The 25,894-nt window shown below is 43.8% G+C and overlaps 2 protein-coding genes and 1 long non-coding RNA gene across 5 annotated transcripts; 2 read left to right on the forward strand and 1 right to left on the reverse strand.

Moving 5' to 3' along the window:
• Nucleotides 1-3,150, forward strand: LOC311032822 (sulfotransferase 2B1-like). The gene is made up of 6 exons (XM_084039885.1): nt 1-573; nt 940-1,151; nt 1,251-1,377; nt 1,471-1,565; nt 1,636-1,816; nt 2,857-3,150. Exons 1-6 carry the CDS (start codon nt 435-437, stop codon nt 2,964-2,966), a joined length of 864 nt encoding a protein of 287 aa, XP_083896011.1. The 5' UTR covers nt 1-434; the 3' UTR covers nt 2,967-3,150.
• A 321-nt stretch (nt 3,151-3,471) lies between these two features.
• Nucleotides 3,472-24,621, reverse strand: LOC311032912 (ras-associating and dilute domain-containing protein-like). 3 transcript variants are annotated; one of them, XM_084039996.1, is made up of 18 exons: nt 23,839-24,620; nt 21,915-22,126; nt 21,091-21,268; nt 18,700-18,932; nt 17,347-17,810; nt 15,204-15,500; nt 14,699-15,115; nt 14,162-14,199; nt 13,841-14,067; nt 13,642-13,754; nt 8,221-8,476; nt 7,424-7,596; nt 6,967-7,111; nt 6,659-6,843; nt 5,877-6,249; nt 5,583-5,791; nt 5,268-5,407; nt 3,472-4,712 (listed from the first exon to the last, which is right to left on the reverse strand). In XM_084039996.1, exons 1-18 carry the CDS (start codon nt 23,964-23,966, stop codon nt 4,619-4,621), a joined length of 3,882 nt encoding a protein of 1,293 aa, XP_083896122.1. In that variant the 5' UTR covers nt 23,967-24,620; the 3' UTR covers nt 3,472-4,618. The 3 variants fall into 3 exon arrangements, with proteins under 3 accessions (XP_083896122.1, XP_083896121.1, XP_083896120.1); XM_084039995.1 differs by having other exon boundaries at nt 5,230-5,407; nt 6,659-7,111; nt 23,839-24,621; XM_084039994.1 differs by having other exon boundaries at nt 6,659-7,111.
• On the forward strand, nt 6,942-14,822 carry LOC311032913. Its single transcript, XR_014599229.1, has 5 exons — nt 6,942-7,081; nt 12,509-12,599; nt 13,655-13,786; nt 13,926-14,149; nt 14,703-14,822. It is a non-coding gene; the product is annotated as an uncharacterized lncRNA (long non-coding RNA).
• Nucleotides 24,622-25,894: the final 1,273 nt, after the last annotated feature.

Here is a 25,894-nt window from a genome sequence, read left to right on the forward strand (position 1 = left end):
GGCTACTGCAGCTTGCGTGTTCTGTGACACTTCCAGGCACAATCCTGTTAAATTCACTGAAATGAAGTTGTTAGTCTGCTAGTTCCAATTCTTTACTGATGCATTACACCGACTATTTAATTATCAAAACTATGAATATTTTAGATTTCTTGAGCATCACATCCAGTCTAACTTAGTGCATTTGGGAACTTTGAGAGCTCCTGTTGGTTTGAAGTCGAGTTAATAAAGTTGAGTCATGTCTTAATGATTAACGCATTGATGATCGGCCAGGAACATTTTGTGCTTTAAAGTTGACTTCTATTACACTGTAGCGAGGTCCGATTTAAGTGGCTTATTGGTGACTGAATGACAAATAAAGTCCAACAGAGACCCGACAGCTGCAGCTGTATAAGTGAATCGAGCTGCAGAGATTCTGCTCATTTTTGCATTGGAACATGACTGAAGCGGAGTTATACAGAGTGTACAAGGGGGTCTATCTGCCCTTAAATATATACTCCACAGAGAGCCTGAACTACTATGCAGAGTTCACTTTCCGCCCAGATGACATCATCATTGTAACATATCCTAAGTCAGGTGAGTTCTCCTTGTACTTGTTGAATGTTTGCACCGGTATTTAATCACGCATTCTTTTTAATGAAAGGCTGAAAGCTGGACTTTCTTAAATGAAAGTCAATATTAAAAAAAGACGTTTAATATTGATGTGTGATTTATAATTAAACTCGGAGAATTATACTGCATATATGGCATTAAAACAGTCTCGTAAGTATTTACATATAAATGTAAAGTTACATAATTTCTTAAACAAGACAAAAAAATGAATAAAATTAAAAATAAATTAATTAAGAGTAGGGTTACAAACATTAAACACAGTGCAACACACATTCTGAAAAAAAAAATGAATTTTTATATATATATATAAAATGTGTTCCCCTCGTTCAGGTTCAACTTGGATGCAGGAGATCGTCCCTCTGATCATGAGTGGAGGAGATCCAGCTTCTGTTGAGACTCTTCCCAGCTGGTCTCGTGTTCCCGGGCTGGAGGTGTATCACACCCCCAAATGCAACCTCGAACAGAAGCCATCTCCGCGAATTCTCGCAACACACTTCCACTGCAACATGATGCCACCATCCTTCTTTGAAGTAAAGCCAAAGGTAAACCTTTTATCTTCTTTCAAAAGTCATGTGATGTATCAAACACAATGAGTCTTCAAAGCTCAGTGAGGATTAACGGATGTGATGTCATCGCTGCAGGTCATCAATGTGATGAGGAACCCCAAAGATGTGTTTACATCGTCCTATCACTTTTATAAGGCATCATCCTTCCTGGTACATCCAGGTCCACTGAGTCAGTTCCTCCACAAGTTCCTCGATGGAAAAGGTTTAGTGCAACAACAAAAAATAATGTTTACATATTTATCCAAAGTTATAATTTTCTCATGATAATGGAGTGTTTGGGATTTTGCTTCCATAGTTATGTTTGGCTCATGGTTTGATCATGTAAAGAGCTGGCTGACTGCTGAAGATAAGGAGCACATCATGCACATCTCCTACGAAGAGCTGATCATGGTGAGTTCTTGTAAAATCTCTTTCCTCGTTGCAGGGATTATGAGATGATGTGTGATTCTCTGTGGTTCAGGACCTGAAGGACTCCGTGACCAGGATCGCTCAGTTCTTGGAGAAACCTCTGAACGCTGAGACCATCGAGAAGATCGCCGACCGATGTTTGTTCAAGAACATGAAGCAGAACAAAATGTCCAACTACTCTTTTGTTCCTCAAGACCTCTTCGACCAAACGAAGTCTGAATTTCTCAGGAAGGGTGAGATTTAACAAATAATATACAGTATATACAGTGCATGTTACCTTCCTCTGTTATTGGATGAAAAAAAAGGTGATTAGAGGTGTGGTTTAAGCCTGACAGGTGATTAGAGGTGTGGTTTAAGCCTGACAGGTGATTAGAGGTGTGGTTTAGGCCTGACAGGTGATTAGAGGTGTGGCTTAGGCCTGGCAGGTGGTAAGAGGTGTGGTTTAGGCCTCACAGGTGATAAGAGGTGTGGTTTAGGCCTGACAGGTGATAAAAGGTGTGGTTTAGGCCTGACAGGTGATTAGAGGTGTGGTTTAGGCCTGAGAGAGGTAAGAGGTGTGGTTTAGGCCTCACAGGTGATAAGAGGTGTGGTTTAGGCCTGACAGGTGGTAAGAGGTGTGGTTTAGGCCTCACAGGTGATTAGAGGTGTGGTTTAGGCCTGACAGGTGATAAAAGGTGTGGTTTAGGCCTGGCAGGTGTTAAAGGTGTGGTTTAGGCCTGACAGGTGATTAGAGGTGTGGTTTAGGCCTGACAGGTGATAAGAGGTGTGGTTTAGGCCTCACAGGTGATAAGAGGTGTGGTTTAGGCCTGACAGGTGATAAAAGGTGTGGTTTAGGCCTGACAGGTGATTAGAGGTGTGGTTTAGGCCTGACAGGTAATTAGAGGTGTGGTTTAGGCCTTACAGGTGATTAGAGGTGTGGTTTAGGCCTGACAGGTGATAAAAGGTGTGGTTTAGGCCTGACAGGTGTTAAAGGTGTGGTTTAGGCCTGACAGGTGATTAGAGGTGTGGTTTAGGCCTGACAGGTGATAAAAGGTGTGGTTTAGGCCTGACAGGTGATTAGAGGTGTGGTTTAGGCCTGACAGGTGATAAAAGGTGTGGTTTAGGCCTGACAGGTGATTAGAGGTGTGGTTTAGGCCTGACAGGTGATTAGAGGTGTGGTTTAGGCCTGACAGGTGATAAAAGGTGTGGTTTAGGCCTGACAGGTGATTAGAGGTGTGGTTTAGGCCTGACAGGTGATGGTTTTGATTCCTTTTTTTTGCATTTTGTTTTCCAGGAATTGCTGGAGACTGGAAAAACCATCTCACGGTGGCAGAAGCGGAGCATTTTGATGCAGTGTACAAAGACAAAATGAAAGATGTCAAATATAAAATTGTATGGGATTAAAATAATAGGTTACAGAGGGCAACGCTGCACAAGAACCTGTAAAAACATGCAGCTGAAGTAGTAGTTTTTGGCAACTAACAATAAGACATTTTTTCCATTATGACCCTTTTTTCTTCCTAAAACCAACAACAATCCCAATAATGGCACGTTGATCTAGCTGACCTCAGAAGTTCATATTTGAATCACATATATATGGTGTGTTGGGAAATACTGATGTACTTTTCTTTTTCTCTATAATCTGCCTTCCAAGTAATGTTGAATCATGTCTGTAACATAAATTAAATCTAATGATTTGATGATAAATGCTATCCACACTGATAAGTTGGCTTGTTATAGGAACACTTCACCCACAAAATGACTACAGGCTATGGACATGTTATGGTAGTATTCCTTTAAACACACATGGCTACGGTCCATAGCATCACTCCCCCATGAATTCTTGGACTTTTTTTCTCCACGGTGAAGGAAGGATAAAAAAAGTGACAAGTCTTGATTGCAGTCAATGTGCAACAACAGCAGAACTACAACAAAGCACGCCAGAAATGGAGACATAAATCAAAGTTAATTTATTTACAGTGTTAGCACGCGTTTCAATCAAACTGTGCCGACCAACATTAAAAACATTGTTCCAGGCCATCGGTGCAGCGGGAACATCTTAGAGTCATCACGTCTGTCAAACTGATCACTAAAAGTTTATCTTTATTTTTTATTGTAATACAGCTGATCACACAGCTGTTTGTGGCTAGCACAGATACCTCGCCTCAATTAGTGGAAATGTAATTCTTGGAAAGTACTGAGAAAACAGCAGAGCAGCAACCATCTGGATCTGGATCCATCTGGATTCTGATTGTTCACAAAGTTAGCTTCTATAATTCAAGGTCAACTTTACAGCTAAGTGTTAAAGTCATTTTAGTAGCTAACTAACATTGGTAGTGTGGTAGCAACCTGTCAATCACAAGGTAGCCCCGCCCCTAAAGCATCCCCTGCTTTCTGGTCTGGTGGACTCTAAATGGACCATAATGTACTAAATGAACATCATGCTGGATTGAAGAAGACTTGAAACTAGAGATTGAGACCATAAACTCATGTTTACAATGTTTACTGAGATAATACATCAAGAGAGAAGTAGGACCGTTTTCTCATAGACTTCTATACAATCAGACTTGAGGAGTTGCCAGCAGTGGGAATGCAAATTAAGGCATTTTAGCATAGGCTTCATTTTTCAGAACCAGAGGTTGCAGCCTGATTGGACCTGGTCTCGGACTTGTTCTTGACTACAGCTCTGTGTATAACTATCCTTCTGGCTTCGGAGCTTAAATATAGCGCTAGCTTTAGCGTTGTCCAGAAAACAAAAGGCAGCAGTGATGCGTGAACCCAAGACATCCAAAATGTTTGAGTCAAAACAAATTTAAAAATTCAACACAACAAATAAACCCAATAACTACTATCATTCTGTAACAATGTAAATGGAAAAAAAAAAAACTGCAACTCTGCATTGAGCAGCTAAAACCCGGTGCTCAATCCAACCAGGAAATAGTGCATTTTATAGTGCATTTTTGTCTGCAACGACAGCCGTGTTAAGGTCCGTGCCATGTTGAACAAAGCTCATGGTGCGTTCAGAGTCTTGGTCAAAGAAGCAGTGAAACACGCCGTCAGCATTCAGTCTGTATAGCCGTCGCCATCCAGTGAGATCTGGCAACCAGCAACCTCAGTCTGTCACCCGACGCCTGGATCAGCTCCTTCCCACTAACACAAAAACAGAGATGGGAAAAAATAGGTGATCTGAATTTGAGATTCAAAGGTTTAATTATAAGGCTGTCCTCAACCAAAGAAAGTCGATAATCACTCATACTTAACAATGAGTTGGTTTCACAGACCATAATAATCTTGTTTAAATGTCATGTTTATCAGAGATGTTTGTCCTTTTATGGTGTGTACTTGTATTTCAGGTTACAACTAGAACGTGTTTTCATGCTTTAATGCTAGGATTAACATTTCCCATCAGGCTCTGCAGCAGCCTCACCCTGAAAACGCTCCGTTTGAGATCCTGCCCCTCCCTCCCAAAAAGCCAAGCCTGCACTGATTGCTCAACTTCTTAGTGTTTGCCAGGAATGTCCCGCCCCCCCTCACCATAATCAGATAACAGGAGTTCGGGGAATCAGAGAAATAAAACCCGATTTCCTGAAAGCCCAAAACAAACGTTTGGAAGGTTGGAAACGGATGCGGCCGGACGGCTTTCTCGAGACGTTCCTGCATTTTATACCTTTTTAAATGTGCTCAGATTTGAATTACTCCCCCCACCTCTGGTAGTCTCGTCCAAGCAGACTGACTCCGTTGACGGCCAGGATCCGGTCTCCCGGGACCAGCTTCTCGCACCGGGCTGCAGGGGAGTCCGGGACCACCGCGCGGATGAAGATGCCTTTCACCCTCAAGGAAGTGTCCTGTGTAGAACAATTTAAATACACGGTTGATGGATAAACTAGGTGTGTAATACAACAGCATTCCTGATGTCAGAAGATGTGGAGATTGGGATCAGTTGACCCGTTTTTCTAGATACAGAATATAATCTAATATTTTTGTTTAACTAACTGTGAGCTTTGGTTCTTGTTCACTCACCTGTGTGTCAACCAGAGCAAGACCAAGTCCTCGTTCACCTCGCTGCAGCTCCAAGCTAAAGACCTCGTCATTATTGTCATCATAATGGTCATCTGCTTCCTCCTCCTCCTCCTCCTCTTCCTCTTTCAGATCAACAAATCTCCTCACATTGGCACAGTCTATAAAACGGTCCACTTTCAGTGCAGCGAGACATTCAAACACTAATCCACCTACGGAGAAAATAAGGGTTGGGTCAGTTGTTCTGTTATTTGTATTTATTCTATAATCTGTGATTTAAATTAAAATCCCATATACCTTCGTCATGTGCATCTTCACCTGAGGACCAGGGAAGGCTCTCGCTGTCGCCCGCCAGCCATTTATCCCGGCACGCCGTCACCAAATCAACAGGCTCTACGCCGTGGGGGGTGTTGGGGGGCGTGAAGAGGCACGACGGGTCCAGAGCCGACCTCCTCGTCTCACCCGTCTCTCTGCTCTGCAGCTCCAGAGTCCTCAGCTTGTGGGACAAGAGGAGGGCACCGTTGGAGCTGAAGTCATCCAGGTGTGTGGAGGAGGAAGGTGATGGAGGGGAGGGAGGTGATGGAGGAGAGGCACCAGAGGCAGGAGGGGAATCCAAAGTTTCCAGACTCTCCTCTGGGAGGATATCCATCTCCGTTGGAAAGGTCTCACCCTAGACGACAGATCGGATCGATTAGGAAAAAGGCTACTAGCTTTCTTTAAAGGGGAACTATATAATATATGGATACATGGGAAGCATGTAGTGAGCTTTTTGTGCCTCCAGAGGGAGCTGTATGTCTGATAAATTCCCTAAATCATTTTCCAACTCAAAGGAATACTTCATCCATTTGCATTTAGCTTTCTATGTTAGATAAAGATGGAGATCTCTGTGTTTCCATTCTGAAAAAGAGCCTCCGATGATGCAAATATCTTCATTTTGTGTCATCGGAGGCTGCTTTGGTTAGAGGGGATGAGTCTAGTAAACACTCAGTGGAACTGGACCGGTCAAGTGTGAATACGACATTAATCATAGTATTATTTCATAGTATTATCTCTATTTTGTAAATATCAAAGTGTTGTACCTCTTGTGTCTCAGCAGCTGTGACCCCTTCCGACCTTGAGGCAGAGAGCCTGGACATGAAGTCTTTGAGCCTGTCCAGCTGGTCCCTCAGGGCCGGATCTGTTACCTGCCGGCCCAGCTGGAACTGGTACCCCCCATCGGGCAGCACCAGAGGGTGGTGGGTGTCGAAGCTCTCCAGGATACCGGCTGAGGGGAACGCAAGAAATGACATTATTATTATATTCATGATGTGTGTTGTGAAGGAAGTCAGGGGGATCACCGTGGACCAGCATGTGGACCAGCATGTAGACCAGCATCTGGATCGCTCACCAGTTTCGTGTGCTGCAGTCTGGTCGTGGGCAGATGGAGTCCAGGTGTATCTGCAGGGAGATGCTGGACTGTAAAGACTCAGGAGGTGGTTCAGCTGGGCCGGACTCAGGGCCAGGTAGTTAGACCGCAAGGACACCCATGATGTCTACACACACACACACACACACCACAGAGTTGCACATTTGACTTTTTGTAAATTGTCCCAAGTACAAAGCGGCAAAAAACAAACCTTTTTAAAATCAAATGTATTCTAATTTGCTGTAAATACATTTGCTTCAGGGTTCATCCGTGTTCGGCTCTAAAACAGACCTGGTCTAACAATAATAGAGGCTTGTATACAGTCTAAACTAACCACACCCACACACTCCGGACTGTTCAACCAATAATACATAATACTAAAATGTTTTCATAATTTTAACTTGGATTTGATCGGGAGTGAGTGTGCAGGAGTTTGTACCTGCAGTAAATTCTTCCTGGGCGTGGCCAGCAGGTTGATCGCTGACGAGAGTGTGTGTGTGTTCTCCAAGGCCAGGTCTCCCAGTCCGGCTGCGTGGGCCCAGTCCAGCAGCAAGTCCAGATTGGCCCGCATGTGTACGCCTCTGGACCACTGGTAGAAGCCGGGCTCAGAGCCTGAGAACACAATCGAGAATGTATACATATATATGTAGTTTATCATGAGTCAGATCCATCCTCCTAGTGCTAGTTAAGTAAATTATTCCACGGTTGCATGTTTTCCCCGACAAAAACGGAGTAATGTTTGATAAAAACGACAGGAAATTACTGAGCCTTTTTTTTTTTAAATGATATGTTTGTGACACGTTTTTTTCGGCGCCACAGACAGGTTTGGGAAGTGAGAAAATGTTGAAAGACGGGTTAACACACTGTTGTTGTTGGTCTTGGATGGACCACTCGAACTTGTGTTTATGTGACACAAAAGTAATATTCATTTTTAAAGGAGCAACATTCAGAGAATTAAGTCGTTGTCCCTCCGTGTGTGTTGTTATCCTGAACTTCTCCGTGCACCTTTTTGTGTATACATATTTGTGCATGTGAGCTTTGCCCTGTACGGGCTAGCCTTCTCCACTGCTGCTCATACGGTCACAAATGTTAGTTAGCATCGTTAGCTTTATGTTCCCGATCTCATGTTTAAGCCAAAACTTTTACTAAACCTAACCGAGTCGTTTTGTTCGCCTAGATCTAAACGTAACTGAGAAAAACCCTAATCCTAGTACCACACTGATTGAATCTGCACACCTCTCTCCATGAGCGAGTTGAAGAGCGACGCGTTGATGAAGTAGAAGAGGTAGCCAATGAGCTGCGAGGAAATCTCCGGGTGGAGCTGACAGTCCGACAGCAGCTGCCACGTCTCGGCGAGGACGTCAACGAGATGCTGGATCTCGCCGGGGACCTGCAGTCCGCCGCCACCCAGGATCTGAGCACCGGAATGCGGGTCTGGACTCTCCCTGAACGGGTTGCAATCCAGCAGGGCCGGCAGGACCGGGTAGAGGACCTGATGAAGACAGAAAACCGTGTGAGTGACTCACTCGTCCATGTGGAACCCGGAGATTGTTGACAATTCCTGTGGGTCAATTTGCGGTTGGAAAAGTTAACGTTATGGTGATGGAAGTTCTGATCACTAAGATGGACTCAAACATGTAAGCCCTCCAACCCAGATCTCAGACCACCCATGCTGCCTCTCTCACTAGATGGCACAGCCTTAGACACCAGCAGGAATACAACATTTTGTAACATTTGCTTCCTTTTCTCAGCCATCGTGTCCTCGCTGCTCCACGAGACAATGTTGGCTTTGTTCGGGGGGCTAATTGTGCACAGACATGCCCCTTCCCCTCCAATCTCCCCTCTCTTACACCCACAAAGCTTCCGAGGCCAGCGCCTGCCGTCAGATCCACATTCCTAAAAGTTGAATATGGCTCATGTGGACTTGGCACATGCCGCTTGCAACAGGACTGCTGAGTGAAGGTTTTTCTGGAGGAATCCGCCCTGGAGCAGATCCTTTTACATTTTTACGGTAAAGGCCCCGCGAAGAGCAGAGACCTCGGCGGAACATGAACAGAGAGAACACGGCGGGCTTCCCAATCGCACATGAGACAATGGAAAAGAGGGGCGGCCATTAAAAAAAAGCAGTGTTTCTTGGGTTGGAAAAATGTCACTCAGCGGAGCCAGAGGAGGCTCATTTTCATTCTGGGATGGCCGCATGCAATCCATGTCACGCATTACTCCGAAAAAAAAAGTTCTGTGTCCTCTGCTTATTTGTGCATTCATTGAGACGGACAAGTAAACACACAAGTCTGACCGCGGAAAGCCTGTTAAAGTGCGTCTGTATTCATCACGACATGTCATCAGTTGGAATAGCTGTTCACCAGTGGCGCCTTTTGTTTTCCATCCCACATCAATTACCCCGATGAAATACCCCCAAAATAAACATTTCACAAAATGTTACCACGCAGCATAGCAGGGTCGGGGGGTTGCATCGAAATTGTCGACAGATTTTTGAAGTTTTGTTAAAAAAAAGTTGCGTTTTCATCCACTGGTTTGGAGAGAATGAACTCTGAATAGCGTAGTTCGGCCAGAAGTTGGCGCTATAGGATATGCATGATCCTCCAGTGAAAGGAGGAGAAGAAGTTGTGAAGCGGGAAATGAGAGTTGTTTCAATGTCATGTTCTTCCTTCTGTAAGTTAAGGGAATACCAGAGTTTAAGGTTAAAGGTTAAAGGTTAAAGGTTGAGTAGGTGAATCTATTCAGAAACATTTTCTGATATATTACTTGAAATCCTCGTCACATACCGATAGCATTAATAAATTAAATGCTCTGACATTAAAACAAAATTAAAACATGTCATCTGTGGCCGTGGCAGGACTGTAAAAACCCCGTCCAATCAGAGGGAAGGGGGCGGGACTTTGTCGGTCCTGTGATGCGTTCAAAGTCAAAGTCATATCCTATCTAACACTTTTACAACAGAGGCAAAAACATTTTGATTACATTTTTTTTTTCCACAAGTAAGGAGTTGTTTTTGTGATTTTTTATGTGCGTAAATCTCTGTCTTGTTGCTTCGGAGGAAAGCTGAAGTTCAGCCTCGTTTGCTTTATTTACACCCTGGAAGATTTAAATCTCGCCTGCACAAAGTGAAACCTTCAAACGAGCACGGACATGAATCACTTTGTCAAACTCGCTGCACGAGTGAGCGGAGGGGGAAAGGAGACGCTCGGAGAGTAAATCATTACAAGCCTCGGCCAGATTACTGCTCTCAGACACTCATGACTTCACCGCATTCCTCACAAAACTCCTGTCAGTCCGGCAGAGATGTCTCGCTGTGAAGCGACAGTCGTGATGGATGACGGGACACGCCTGGATTAACTGGCGAGACCGAGAGACGGCGTCCACGCCAGGCCGAGCAGATCTGAGAAAACTCCATCAACGTGGAAGAAACAAAAGACTCTCAGCTGCATCAAGCAGTGTTGATCATCAAAAATCTATATATTTGATGATTATCAGGATAATATCGATTCCCATAATTTTCTTCAGGATAATCCTGACATGAAATGTTCATATTGTCTCATGCCTAGTAAAGACAATCATGTTCCCCAGAAGATAGATCCTTTTTTCTTTTTTGTGACCAACTGATGTTTCCTGCAGCGCCACCAGCAGGTTTTTTTCAATTCTTCAGTTTATAACCAAACACATTTCCATCACTGCTAATTAATTAATTAATTAATAATTAATTAATTAATGTGAACATGCCGACAGACAGCTGGTTAAAGTTACTGTCAGGAACTGTTAACTGGTTATGCAACCAATTTAATATCGATGCCTCATAAGTAAACGAGACCATTTGCAAGAAAATCTGCAATTTCTATCTCATTTTGCTGACGTTTAACTCAACGCACTTAAGAATTCTGTGTACCTATTTTCAGGCAATACTACAAAAAGAAACAAAAAAGAGCCAAGGATAAAGATCCAGTCTTCAAACACTGGAATATGTATATTTTTTGTTGAGACATTTATTTGAAAATTGACTCTTAAATTACATTATTAAATTATATACACTAAAAAAATGGAAAAACTACAACTCCAACCTCAGAAAGACCTTATTTTTCTCTCAAAATAAAGAAGGTATAAGATATGATTCAGGGCCAAACCTATTTGCTGTAATATGTGATTTCACATGTATACGTGAACATCCAACCATATTTCTGCCAACTTAAATCAAACGGTTAATACAACATGACAGATGACCTTGTAGCCGACTCATCGGACTCTAATGGAACAAGACAACCGCACATCAAACTGAACTTTGATCCTGCAGGTTGAAACACGCTGTGTTATATATCTTTCTGGATTATTTCTGGATTTACTGACGAACCACATCTGGAAGTCGTTTGGTTCATCGGGGGCAAGACTCGCTGAGAGAAATACATGCCGTCTGTGGCAGGTAGTTAGATAACCACATCCTCCTGCAACCAAGAAAAAAACTACTCAGGAATTCCTCCCGTCTCCTCGTTGGAGGTACGACGTCCGATCACTGACTTCCTTCCTGTTTCAACCGAGACAGAAGATGCATCCAACCTGCTGCTGCAGCCGGAGTCTGGAATCCCGACTGGACTTAGTGAGACCTTGGCAAGCCTTGGCGTTTACGGCTGATGCTTGACATGCTTCCTTTCACTTTGAGCCTCCGGCTCATCGGAGGGTTTGGTGCAGGACAGAACGCAGCAGCAGCTTTGAGTTCAGGGGAAGTAAATAGGCCAATATCCTCATTTATTTTCACCCACATCCTCACAACTGTGCTGGAAATTTGTCTGGAACTTTCCCGGCACGCTTCCATGAAACGGGCGTGGTGCATCAGTGAAGCTGTGACGACAATGAAAATATCATTTTTCCATCTTTTACCAAGAAGCTCTGACACAAACTTTGCACGCTTTAAAAACAGCGTTTTTAACGGCTGTTTACCTTCACAAGCCGGGAGGACTTAATGGGACTTCATTACCCAGATACCCCGTGGTGTCATTTCGCCGTTTATTTTACCATCAGGCTTTTGTGTCTCGTGTGAAACCAAAGTAATTGTTTCAGATGACGCTGCACGGCTGACGTTACGTAACAAGAGTATTTTTAGCCAAAGCAACTTTTTTTAACCTAATAAAGTGGTTTTGTTGCTGAATCTTAACCACGTCTTATAATTTCACAGTTTGGTACGTTTTTGAGACAAAAGGGGAAACAAAGAAAATGCAGAATTTTTTTATTTTTGTTTTATTTTGAAAATGATAACAGTTGCCCATTGGACATAATTCTTCTAAATGAGGCACTCAAACACTGACGAATAAAAATAAATAAACTACAGAAATGTCTGTAATGTGAACATTGTTGTGGAGCTCCATTAGATCACATGACAGATTAATTATGTGACTTCTGAAGGTAATCACACCGGATCTTAATTAGGAGATTCATTAACAATCAAAACACACAAGTTTTAATTTGATGTTTTAATTGTATTTTGTGGATTTTTTTTATTTCTCTTCACCAATTTCAGCTGTAATGTAGGTCCTTTCCACAAAATCCACCCAAAAATCTGTTTGTATGGCAAGAACACGATGATTCTGAGTGGAGACCATGAGTTTTAGGTGAGATCACGTTACATTTTTACCTTTTTTTTTTTTTTACATTTGAACTGCTCCTGTATTTTACATGGTAACACGGTTCTTTGTGTCTCAGCCTTCTGCTGAAATATTATAGGCTGCAATGTAAAGCTTCCTTGGCAGCGCTTGGAGATCGCTGGTTTGATACCTTCATCCTCCCCCCAACACACACACACACACACACACACACACACACACACACACACACACACACACACACACACACACACACACACACACACACACACACACACACACACACACACACACAAAGGCCCTTGGTGTCCTGTCTCTCTCCCATGTCAGAAGGCCCAGAGTGTGGTCTGGCAGTGTGGCTGGATGCTCTATTAGGAAGCTGTCAGAGAGGCTAACTGGGCTCTTTCTTCTCAGCCCGTCTCTGATTATTTTCCTTTTTCTTAAACGACACATCATAATCATCCACGAGAGGAGCAGCTGCTACACAAGCCAGCTTTGACTCTCCTCTGGCAGAGAAAAGCTCCTTGTTGACCGAAATAGAAGGTAGACGGTTAACTTTCCCACGAAAGTAACCGGAGTAGGAATGAGACAGATTTTTGTTGTGGATCAGGATAAAAAAAAGATTTGAAAATTTGGAATTGTCATGAAATCAGAATCAGACAATGTTGCCATGTTTTTAAATGTATTTATCTTTGTATGTATAAAGGTGAGACTTAATCAGGTGCCTTTAGTATTAAATTAATCATTTTCTGTATTAATTTAATAAAAAAAAGTCTAATGTCCGTGAATCCTGAACATTTTAATGACAAAAAATGTATTTATACTTTATTAATGCAGGGAGACCTCATGATTTATGATTATTTTAGATTGTTTGATTATTTGTTTTTCACTAAAATAAAATGTGTCCTATCTGTGATACATGTTTCTTAACTAAATGTGTGTTTTAATGCCACTTTTAACAATTTTAAGCATATTTTCAAGATTATTTATTATATAAATGTAATTATTTCAGCCATGAAGGGACATTTTAAGGTGTTTGTGCTCCTCTCACCTTGGTGATGTAGTAGACGCACTGCTGGAAGGCGAGCATGACGACCTCCTCCAGGACCGACATCGTCTCCTCGCTGGCCGAACGCACACAAGCCAGACGGAGCTCCAACAGGGCTGGACACACAAACCACACAGCTGTTATGGAGGTTTAACATATAACTGGCTTTCTTTTATAACCAAGAGATATTCTGATGACTAACCCAGGTTCTCCTCCTCCTTGTTCTCGTCATCTCCCCTTCCTCCTTCCACTTCTTGTCCCTGCTCGTTTCGGGTCCTCCACTCCAGAATACGAGGCAGCTGGTACTGGATGAAGTGCAGCAGCTCCAGACTGTTGGACATCCACACCACCAGGGGGCGCAGGCCCGAGATCGCCTCACGCTGGCCGGACGCCCGGAGGTCCTCTGGGTTGGAGCCTTCGCCGCTGAGACTGCGACACAGAAGAAGAGGATCTGCAGTGCATTCTGGGAGTTGTGATACCGGCTGTTATTGTTGAAGAAGAAAACAGTGAGGTAGGCGCTTACTCTTCAGGTTGAACTGCAGCTAGCTCCTTCGTGTGCTCCTGTACCAACAAAGAAAAGACCATGAAGGGGGAATAGTTCACTGTATGTATTACAGGTGGATGAAATGCTAATTATAGATCAAGTCAAAACAGGATCATCAATATACATACGTCCACGTGGTGAGTGGTGACCTTTATAACTCCTGCACTTTAATAGGTCAGATGTGTTCATTCAATACACATCCCACATATCTGAGGTTTCTAAGTAGTCATAATAATATAGTAATAATATTGAAAAATTCATAATTCGTCCCTGCCGAAATTATTGTGATTCATTCCGTCATAACATGCTTAAAACTCATAAACTGGCAATTAAACAAACATACTGGTATCACATTACATTTTGTTATGAAACAAATATTTTGGGAGATTCTCTGGATGAGACCAGATTGAATGTGGAAAACCAAAACAAGATGTTATTTATCTTATTTTAATTTTTTTAAATCAAAACTATTGCCGGATCTTGGTTGGAGATATTTAAATTTGTCCCACGACTCACCCAGATGGCGCTCTGGACTCCGGTGGCGAGGAGCAACAGCAGCCGGCGCAGGTCCGAGGTCTGAAGACGCGCCGACGAATACTGAACACACAGACACAACAGAAACGCCACGGTCAGCGGCGGTCTGTCTTTGACGCCGGTCCTCCCCATAGCAACGATCTCCTTGACGATGTGATCCTCATCCTTGCTGTCGTACTCCAGGGTCAGGCCGTGGCGTTCGGTGGCAGAGTTTAAAAAGGAAAGGCCTCTGTTTGGGCACCGTTTGCCGTTGGAGCTCTGGAGGTCGGCGCAGGTCGTGATGCAGGTGTTGCACAGGATCACTTCTCCAGTGTGGCTTGTTGTCGTGGCAACTGAGGTGTGACCGAGCATCCAGGGGACAGCGGTCATGCTGGGCTCGGGAGCAGCGCTGTTCACTTCCTTCAATTCCAAGAAATAAACAACGGAGCGTGATTTATATGTTTGTTCTCACCGGATAGAAGAAAACATTGAGGACTTCCTTTCTTACCTTGTGTGTCGAAGCGAGAGGATCCTTGAAAAGAAACAGGTACCGCTGTCCCAGCCCGATGACATCACCGGGGTTCAGCTGCACCTCTTTCCTCAGCACTTCGCCGTTCCTCGTGACCACGGCTTCCTGACAAGGCCGGAGCGTGGTCGGGCCGCCGACACCGTGGCGGTTGAAAATGCAGTGTCTCAGGAGGATGTCGTCGGCATAGAGGAGGATGTCAGGCTTCGATTCGCCTTCGGGGTCACTTCGCCGACCAAATACAACGTTCGGCCCAACAAGTAGGTAGATGACGAAGTCCTGAGTGCAGAGAAACATTACAAGTTACCTTTCTTGTCCAGAACTGTAACCTATTCTGATTTAGATGTTCTTATTGATACGTTCCAGGTGATGTTCTTTCCTCCCTTTGTTCAGATTATACTAACGAGCTCACCCTTCTGTTTCTCTTGCGTTCCAATGGACAGGGTTATAAAAAGTCCCTCATAATCTTTTATTACCTGTCATTTACATGTTTTAAATTATAATAAGGCATTTTTTAAAGGTTAAAAATCATCAAATAAGGATTGAAACAGCATATTTTGTTAAATTTTTTTGTTAAAAAGTTTTGGACTGAGGATGAGACATCAGGTCTCAAAAGGTCAACAAAAAAAGAAAATACCATTTTGTTAACCATTTAAGAAATGAGATTATAATGTTGCTGGTATCTGGATTCATGGTTCTGGCCACCTGATGAATCTCAGTCCAACATTGGCTCTCCTTTAAGCTCGGCTCAGCCACCACGTTACAACAGTCTCCCCCGAGGAAAGCGGTCCGATCATGTGTGAAGGTATTAAATAGTTGATCCAAAACACAATTAGACAAACAAAATGTTTGATTAATCTCAGAGGTCGAGCACAATGTGCTGCGAGGATTATTATTATAGTTTGACCCCTTGTGACGCCTGTCTTTTCCAACGGGACAGATTTAATTACACAGATAAACGTCTCGTGGTCGATGATTATATTCTTACGACAGGCCTTTTTTTGGGAAAACAACTGATGACGCAGAGTTGAAATCCCAGTAGTGTGATGGTTGGCCTCCGTGTGCCTGTAAAAACCACGCATCACCAGCCAGGAAGCGGTGGTGTGCTAGTCCCGTTCTCTGTTTCCTGATCAGTGTTTTGACACAACGTGCTGTTTGCTGACCTTTCCTATAATGAGCCTGAGAAATCATGCTGTTAGAGCTGCTGTAGTACTTTACAACACGGTGTGTGAATGTTTCGTATAGAAGCCTAGTAATTTGTTTAAGAGGTGACGGAGGTGGCTGTGACCATTTGCAATCTAATGTTGGTTTTAGTGGCTGAAATTATGAGATTTTATCAGTATAAGTTTACGCAACAAGCCTATAAAGTCAGAATTATGAGCAACCACCTTTGTAAAGACACGTAAACAACTTAAAAATTCACAAGACAAATATTTACTGATTTTATGTCAAAGCCTTAATTGATCTTAAAGGTTGAGTAGGTGATCCTATTCAGAAACACTTTCTGTTATATTACTTGAAATCCTCCTAACGTATCGATAGCAATCATTAAATTAAAAGCTCTGACATGAAAACATGACACAAAAATGTAATTTGTGGCCGTGGCAGGACTATCAAATCCCCGTCCAATCAAAAAAGTCGGGCAGGAGATGGCCCACCTACTCACTTCCTGATTGTTTGCAGTCATTTTACATTTTGGGGGCGGGGCTTTGAACAGAGATCTGAACGAAGGGGGCGGGGTTTATAACAGAGGTCTGAACAGCGATGCGTTCAAAGTCAAAATTTCTTTGGTTTTTCCAGATATTCTACTCAACCTTTAAACTTGCATTAACCAAAGACCCAATAAGAAAACCCATTGACTTTGAGTCAAATTTAAAATTGCAAAAAAAAAAACGCTGACTCATTTCTGTGTTTTAGGCTCGTTTGTCTGCAGCCCTCCATTATGTGTGATTATCTGTCACCGTCAATTATAATATTTAATATGCAAGCTAAAGATTCCCATATAAAGACAAACTGTAGTTTTTGTGCCAATTCGAGCCTCAACTGTGAGTCACGTAACGTTGTCTGTGAGGAAACTCTACGAATCGTCCCCTCCTCCGTCTCTCTGGCCGTCTGAATGCCATACCTGTGCGAGGCTGCAGCCCTGCAGCAGCAGCAGGTACGGACAGTCGTGAGGAGGGTGAATGGAGTACTGTGTGGTGTTATCGTCGCTGCTCTCCGTCTCCTCCCTCTCCGTCTCCTCCCTCTCCGACTCCTCTCCTTCCCTCTCGCTCCTCGGCCTCGGCGGCGGACAGAGGGTCTCTGTTTTGGGCTGCGGCCCGCCGTTCCCCCCGGAGGGAACTGCCACGCCGTGAATGCGGTTCTGTTCGGGGCCCTCTCCGTAACTCTGCCCCGGTGTCTGATTCAGACTGCCGCTCCGATCCTTGTGACCTTTGTCGTGACCTCCGTCCTGTTTGGAATCGGAGTCTAAGAGGTCCATCTCGCTTTTGCTCCTCCACAGCTTGTGGCCTCGACCCACTCTCCTCTCGATGAGGGTGGAGGTCACTCTGGAGCGGCTCTTCTGCAGCTTTCGAGCCTGGGCGTTGATGCCTATCAGAGGGGGGGATAAACAAACAACACTGGTGTTAAAATGTGCACAAATTGACCTGCTATATAAATACATGAAGCACATAATGGAATGTAGTGATAGGGCAACACCCGTTTTTTCCTGCAGTAAGGTGTGTGTTCGGTCATTTGTACACGTTAATGCCAGAGTCAACACGGAGAAGCCCCAACACAGGAAACAGACCTCAGTGGAAAGAAAAAGACAGAGCTCATGGAAATAAAAAAAAAGGTTCACCCCACTCAGCAGGCATCCACAAGCTGACACCGATAGAAGGCTATCACACAAGCTGCACCATTCATAAAAGCAAAACACAAAACAGGACGCTGTCTTTGCACCACGAGGCAGCTGTGTCAACCACGGCGAGGACAGTGACGGTTACATTAAAGTGCCACCGCGTCTACAGGAAAAGGCCCGGCTTTGTTAATATCCGTGGATTCGATAATTTTACCGTTGTACAGCTTTTACTGCATTATGTTAAAAAGAAAGGGTGCGTCGGCTGGAAGGAGTTTAATTGGTGTCTGCGATGTTCGTTGTTTTAAAAGTTTCTCTGACCTTTTTTTTTTATTATAATGGCAGTAGGAACAAAATACAAGTCCAAATTTGTAGCAGAAAATTGAAAAAGAAAAGAGAGAGAGAAAAAAAAGTAGACCTATTAAAATATAGTTCGGTCTGTGTGGCTTGGCTGATTTTCTGCTGGAAAAACCGTGTGCCAACAAAACCACATTTTTTACTGTGAGAACTCTAAAACGTGGTTTTAATACTGACAATACTTCATTAAATGGCACAAACTTTTTCATCCCAGGACCCGCGGACGGCCCCGTGTATGTGGATGTGGTGTAAACCGATCAGGGAGGACTCGGTCGGACGGCGTACCGGCAGTGACGGTGTCTTTGTCTCTGGACGTCTTCTCCTCGATCGAGCTTCTCCTCTGGATTTCGAAGCGTCTCGCCAGGCCTTCTCTGGGTTTCCATAGCGACTGCAGGATGAGGGGTTTCTCGTTGTCGCCCACGACTCTGAAGCCCTCGGTCCTCCACCGGTGCTCTCCGGTGGATCCGATGGTGTCACACATGACATAGGACTCGGCCTCCTCCTTGCCCAGGCCATAGCTAGAGGACGTCGGATAATTATTAGAAACTTCTAGTTTCTTAAAACACAATTTCTAACAATTTCAAAGCCCCTTGGATCTGAATATTTCAGACCACAACTCATCCATCCTCTCAAAGCATATAAACCAGTGATAATGGACTGAATACCATTGCAACCATGTCTCTCATGGCAGATCCTGAAATAGAAACACAATCTATTGGCTTTCATGTACAGGGACCCCGAATTCTCCATTTTTCATGTTGCTCAGAACAGAAACGAAGCCAACGGAAAGCCTTTTCTCGTGGTGGACACACAAATTAAATGCATCCATGTGACTATGCAATGGTGGAGCTAGTTGGCGTAGTATTAAATATTGACAAAAACCACTCATGGTGGGGAAACGGACGGGTCCAAAAACACACTTTCAACCACGAGACCAGTGTTTGAGACCGCGTGTCCCAAAGTGAACCTAGAAGCCTAAATCGAACTCTAGTTATTTAAAAACATAACCAGGACGATTGTTCAGAAATCTAAATAAGTGGTTTTCTGAATGCACAAACTTCCATTGAAATACAATAGTTTTAAAGTCATGGTGAGCGACATGATGAATCTACGACAGCATATTAGGACCAATGTAGGAAAAAAAACGGAAGTCGCAAATTTGCGAGTTTAAAAAGTCACATTCACGATGCTACCGACATTTATGCGAGCTAACTTCCCATGAATGTACGCATTTATTTTTCTAATTACACCTTCTTAAGGTTCTTAGAGTGATGGCTGTTGATGGTTATTGTTGGTTTTATTTATATGGGCCAAACTGTCATCTTTATTTATGAAATGGCAAATTTGCGATTTACTTTCCTGGAATACTGGACTGTTTTTTTCCTACAGTGGCCCTAATACGCCGTCGTAGGAATCAGTAGATTTAAATGTCTAATTTAATTTTCCTGCATACATAAAATACATCAAAGAAAGCAGCTATGAGTAAATAATTCAACAATAGGGTATTATAGAAGGACTACAAATAATACCAAAACCCTGTCCTGGTTGGTCTGGTATGACTAGTAGCTAACGCTAGCTAATTTTACGCAATCGAAAACCACCACATTTTGGATGGATATTGCATGTTGACACAGTAAAAGTATAAGTAATTGCTTATTTTGCACAATCGAACAGACATCCAGCATCGTTTTGGAGTCCGGCCACCATTACAGATGCTGCAATACCAGTATTCAAGTTTTAGCTGTTCTTAAGGCTTCACTTTGGCCGTTTTGGTGCTACAATGCTGGCAGTCATCCTCCCGAGCTGGGAGTCGAGGGCGAAGACAGAAAACGTTGTGGGCTTTAATGAGCTGAGGGGATCCAGATCCAGACTTTCACTGCAGAGATCCAGTGAAAGTCTGTGGGTTCATCACCACACGCGACTCCTTTCACAATAGTCATTTCAACCAATATGCATCAAAAACATGTGGAGTGATTAGAGCAGCTTTAAAGTGCTGACTAGTGTCTTCAAACACCATCAGTCATACAATACAACCATCATCACATCCTCGTCGATGCCCCATTAGACCGACATCGGTCCAGAAACTAACTTATCGAGAGCCGTGTGCTTCGTGTTATTTGTTATAAGACATTACTCTGAGAAATCCAGTAATGATAGAGCTCAATGTCACCGCTGCAGTGTCAATTTTCACGGAGGGAAAAAAAGATTTTCTCTTTCCTCGACAAGCTGAATACCACTTGTATTAATCATTCCATTATGTTTTTGGCTGAAACATAAGCAAAAAGACTGACTGACGTTGGAGTCGTGGCCCACACTCGCTGTCTTTCACACACATCCCTGGTGTGCTGAAGAACTAGCTCATGAACTATTTACACACACACACACACACACACACACAGACACACACTGCAATTAGAATAAACAGACAGGTCAGGTCGACTTTGTTCGTCTTAATTATTCTAATCACAACAACATGCCTTCCTTTCATCCGCCGTGAGAGTTTTTGTGTATCGAGGACGACTTTTATATACAAATACTGCAGAGGAGGAAGCATGTGGATGGACATAACATAACTGTGCGTCAACGCCACAAAGACCCACATATGGCAGGCAGACACACACACACACACACACACACACACACACACACACGTGCACAGATCACACATGGCCTTACCGTTCGAGGGCCTCTTTGACGAGCTCCTTTGCGCTGGAGTGCGTGGTGGCCAGGACGCTCTTGTAGTGAGCTCCCTCGCAGATTTCATTCCCAAAGATCTTCAGGATTCCCGGAGCCGTTATCTGATTGGACAGCTCTGCCGGGTCCTCGGCTCCTAAAGCGTCCGCTGCAGAGACCACTGCATGACAGGAGACAGGACAGGGTTTGGATGCCGGTTCTCATTTTGACATGTAATGGTAAACATAGGTGTGATTAATTATTATTTTATTGTCATAGCCTTTCTATTTGAGCCAGCATGTAAAACTCCCAGCCAACCTAAATGGAACAGGGCCCTACTTATTAATTACACCCGTGTTTTCTCTGCGTGTCATTATGCTGCTGCTGAGCTGCTTCCTCAATTTCTTGTAGGGAGCAATGCCATTCAGAAAAAATCTATCAATTGAAGTATGTTTATTGGTATGTGTTTGTATACTTTGTTTAGTCAACTATAGTCTATATTCACACTATGGTTGTAATGAATTTGGACAGGAGGTTGAGCTACTCACATGAGGAAAAAAAGTTTAAATTGAAACCATCGTATTCTTGCTTTTAGTCTCGAGAATAGTTCAAGCTCCAGATCTGGATTTTGTTATTATTTCATTTGTAGTCTGTACACACCCAAGCTGAGATGACATCATCAACATCATCATCCAGAGCCTCATAAGACATTATACAACTGGGGTTCACTTCTTCCTGTGACTAATAAACTGAACTTTTATGGGTAAAACCAGTGGCTCCGTATAAAAATGACAAACAACAATAAAGCCTAGTCGATGTGTACGTACTGCTTCCCTTCCTGGCTTGGATAGACAGCGAGGCCCGGATGCCGGCTGTCAGCGCCATGGAGCCAGAGTTGGTGGCGCTGGCGGTGGAGCCGCGGAGGAAGACGCCTGAGAGGCGGTTAGTTTGGCGATGGATGCGGTTCTTGGTGGGCTGGCGGACGGCCACGCCCTCTGCTGACCTGCTGGGGGAGGAACCGTCGATGGATGAAGCCAATCTGAGGAAGAGAGGAGACGGGTCTTTGGTCAAGAGACTGAAAGCATACCTTTATAGCCGTTTATAGCGTTAGCTTTTGACTTCTGACAATTGCCTTGAGGCTGCAGAATTTACACAAAAAAACGGTGCTCATTTGTGAAGATCTGCTGAACACAACATGTTAAGTATCAAACTTGTGTTTGTTGTTCCAACTTTCAGGGTTGGCCTTAAAAGATCATCGTCATTTTCCTCCATCACTCTATGGCGGCCACCGTAGCTCACCAAAGCTATCCTCTGAAGACGGAGGTGCCGCCCCAGAATGCATCGCCATTCCTAGTGGATTTCATTTGCGAGGATCATCATGCTGAAATAAAGTATAAAGTATATCCAATAATATGATCCAATGTCTTTCCAATTTTTGTCAAGGAAACTCATTTGCCAACAAAAATATAGGGATCAAGAAGTTGCATCGTGTTAAAGGTTGAGTATAGGTCATTTGGAAAAACCAAAGAGATTTTGTCTTTAAACGCATCTCCAAACCGATAAAAGCCCTCCCCCCTTCGTTCAGACCCCAGAATTTAGCTGAAAATTTGCCCCAAGAACTCCCCATAAATGCATTCAGATAACAAAGATCTCTCTAGAAACCTACATCTCAGGTCGCTACGATACATACGTGTTAGTCCTCAGCTCGAAGCGGTCCGGTCTGCCTCCCCATGCCTCCCTCAGCTCTCACAACATTAATGAAATAATGAAGCGTTGTTTTACTTCTGACCAAGCCTGTAAGCTTCTTATGGCTCAAAGGTTCTCTGCACTGACGTCACCGCTTGCATGTAAAAGATTTCAGATGAATTAACTTTTTTTGTGTGTCTTTTGTTTGTAAACAGGAATGACTGTGATTTGTGGGCGGAGCCAAACCGGTGTCAGAAAGTGACAGTTCTGTAGGATCATAAAGAACATCTAGAACGCCTTTCGGACATGTTCGAATACCTGGTTGAAAAACCCAGAATCTATACAATAAAACCCAAATGAATGAAATCAAAGTGCTGTACTTTGAGCTCAATATCAACAGTTTATCTGCCACCACAACGTGAAGGCAGCCGCAGTGACGTAAACGTGACGTCCACTTAAAAAAGAAACACATGGTCTGTAGGAGTGAAACTGGTCCAGGTCTGTGGTTCAGAGACGTACAGAAAAAGTGCTGTGGTTTGAATACATCACGGCTGTATTCAGAGGTTAATGAGAAGTTAAGTACTTAACTTAAACATGGGGATGCAGAATGGTCCAAATATCTGGAACTAATTCCCAGAAACCTGCAACTCTCACTTCTTGTAAATCAAAACTTTCCCCCGTTTGCCCAATTATGAATTTCTGACATTACACTGCAACTTTTATCCTTTAATTTAAATTGTCTCTTTCTGTTTTAGCTTCTCTTTATTTTCTATTTTATTGGCTCTTTAATGACTTATGCTTGATGCTGAGTGTGCTCTATAAATAACCCTACTTTGCTTTAATGGTATTTTTGTTGGTGTTGTTGTGGTTGTTGTGGTTCCTGTTGTGTAGGCTTGTTAAAAAAATGTGCATTACAAATTAGCTTTTTTAGTTTCAGCGCCTGAGACAATTAAAGCTCTATGTCTAGTACACTGAAATGTATTTCTTAATGATTTTGAATATCAGAATTTGAAGCGGACAAGAAGAGAATAACACACAATTCATTTAGAATAAATGTGGACTCACTGCTGAGAGCCATCACTCGTCTTTCTCCCCAACTTCACGAAGCGTCTCTTCGGGGACGCCGCAGGTAGACTCGGGGGTCTCGGTGGGAGAGAACGCAGCTCCTCACAGGACAATTCGGCGTGATGCATTCCTGTGTGACGGACGTGGCTGCTCCTCTTGCTCGACTCAAACTCGTCCAGATCCTCTGGAGTGGAGACGACCGGCTCCCATCGCCGCGTCCCGATGCCTCATTCCTGCGGACGGTTCATCCAGGAGGAGCGTCACACATCCACGCTTCATTTTACGCACAGGCGCTGCAGATGTTTTTCCAGCCCCCCCTCCCCACACCCATCCATCCAGCTGTTGGAGGCTCTGTTTCTGTGACGCGTTCACGTCAGAGAGAAGTTTCTATCAGGAGGAGGGAGGCGGCTCGTTTCAAATCCACACTGAACCCGCTCTCCAGATGTTGCGTCGACGGCGCAACTGCTTGGAGATGCCAAGTGTGCGCACGCGCCCGCCCACGCATGCATAAACACTTTCAAAATAAAATCCCACCACACAGGAGGCTTCTTTCTCATTCAAATCCCCAATATGGAACATTCTGCTGTGATGTTGTTGAGGGACAAACAGTGTGTTTGTAGAGTTGTGTACCAAACAGAGCAGAGAAGCTCCATGAACCCAATGAACCAAAGGAAACCAACACTGCTGCGTTCATGGCGCCATCTTGTGGCTGAACTCAGATTACAGGATTTCTTGGACTAATGAGCTTTTCTGTGTTCTAAACACCATGCTGTGTTGAAGACTTGAGACCATAAACTTGTGTTTATATTGTTTACTAAGATAATAAATCAAGCGAGAAGTAGGACCATATATATACAGAGAGGAGTCGCCCTCTGATGGCCAGTAGAGAGAATGCAAGTTTAAGGCACTTCAGCTTCGGCTTCACTCTTCAGAACTGGAGGTATGTTTATATACTTCATCACAATTTATATTCTACTACTCCCACCATGAAATCTGATTTGAGCCTTAATGTCAATAATAAACATTATCCTCATTTTAAAACCACATGTTATGTGTGTCACAGTGAATCCCAGATGACCACTAGATGGCGTGCTCGGCCCTGGAAACACCTGAATCACCTGTAACAGTCTGGTGCTATCATGTTCTCATTGTTTACAGGAACAACGAAATAAACTTTAGGATTTTAAAATCTAAATCTAAATCAATATTTTATTCTCAGTGTTGTCTGTTCACCTGCAAGATTTTGCAGGGCTTTATTGACTTACTTTCACACATTGATAATTGAGTAATATTTTCTTATTTGAATGCAGCTTTGGGTCACCTGTGTAAACCAAACATCAGCCAGCGGGGGAAATCCCTCCTGGCCTTCGCTGAGAGATCAACAGGCTTACAGATTGAGGCTGACACCGCTGATACCTGAGGACTTGTGACAGCTCCCGCAGTGTAAATACAACTCAGGGGCTTCCCTCACATGGAATGGTGAGTTCAAGCTGGGCTGGTCCTCGGGGGGCCTCGGCCGGCTTCATTTACCTGCGCTGCACCCGAAAGGATCTCCAACTAATCACAGTGAGCATCTGCCTTGAAGGGCCGAGGTCAGCTCTTATGGGGACATCGAGGACAGAAAGGCTTAACGGTCTGGTAATCAGATCTCCTGCTGGACCGAGAGGACTGACACCTGCAGCAGCAGGAGGCCCGGGGACTTAACGAAGCCTCGCTGCTGCATGGAGCCGGGATTCCCATGCAATGTGATCATTTCAAAGTTAGAACAACACTGCAGCGTGCAAGTCTTAAAGCTATGCGATTTGAATTAAAAAATCCATTCAGTCTATCAGCTGTAGACCTGCGTAGAAGTTGACCAATGGGAGCCATTGCTCCGGAAGGCTCCCATTGGCTCGTACCCTCCATCCAATCCCCTCGTCTCCCCTACTCCTCGTCATCCCGTAGCATAGCTTTAAATCTGTCTTTCATCCATAACTGACTTGACTTGCTTTTGCAGTACAGGGACCTGGACCTGCTAACGCTATATCTGATGTTATTTAAGGTTTAGATTTGATTC

The sequence above is a fragment of the Eutrigla gurnardus genome (genome assembly GCF_963514095.1).
Source record: "Eutrigla gurnardus genome assembly, chromosome: 22".
Lineage (NCBI taxonomy): Eukaryota > Metazoa > Chordata > Actinopteri > Perciformes > Triglidae > Eutrigla > Eutrigla gurnardus.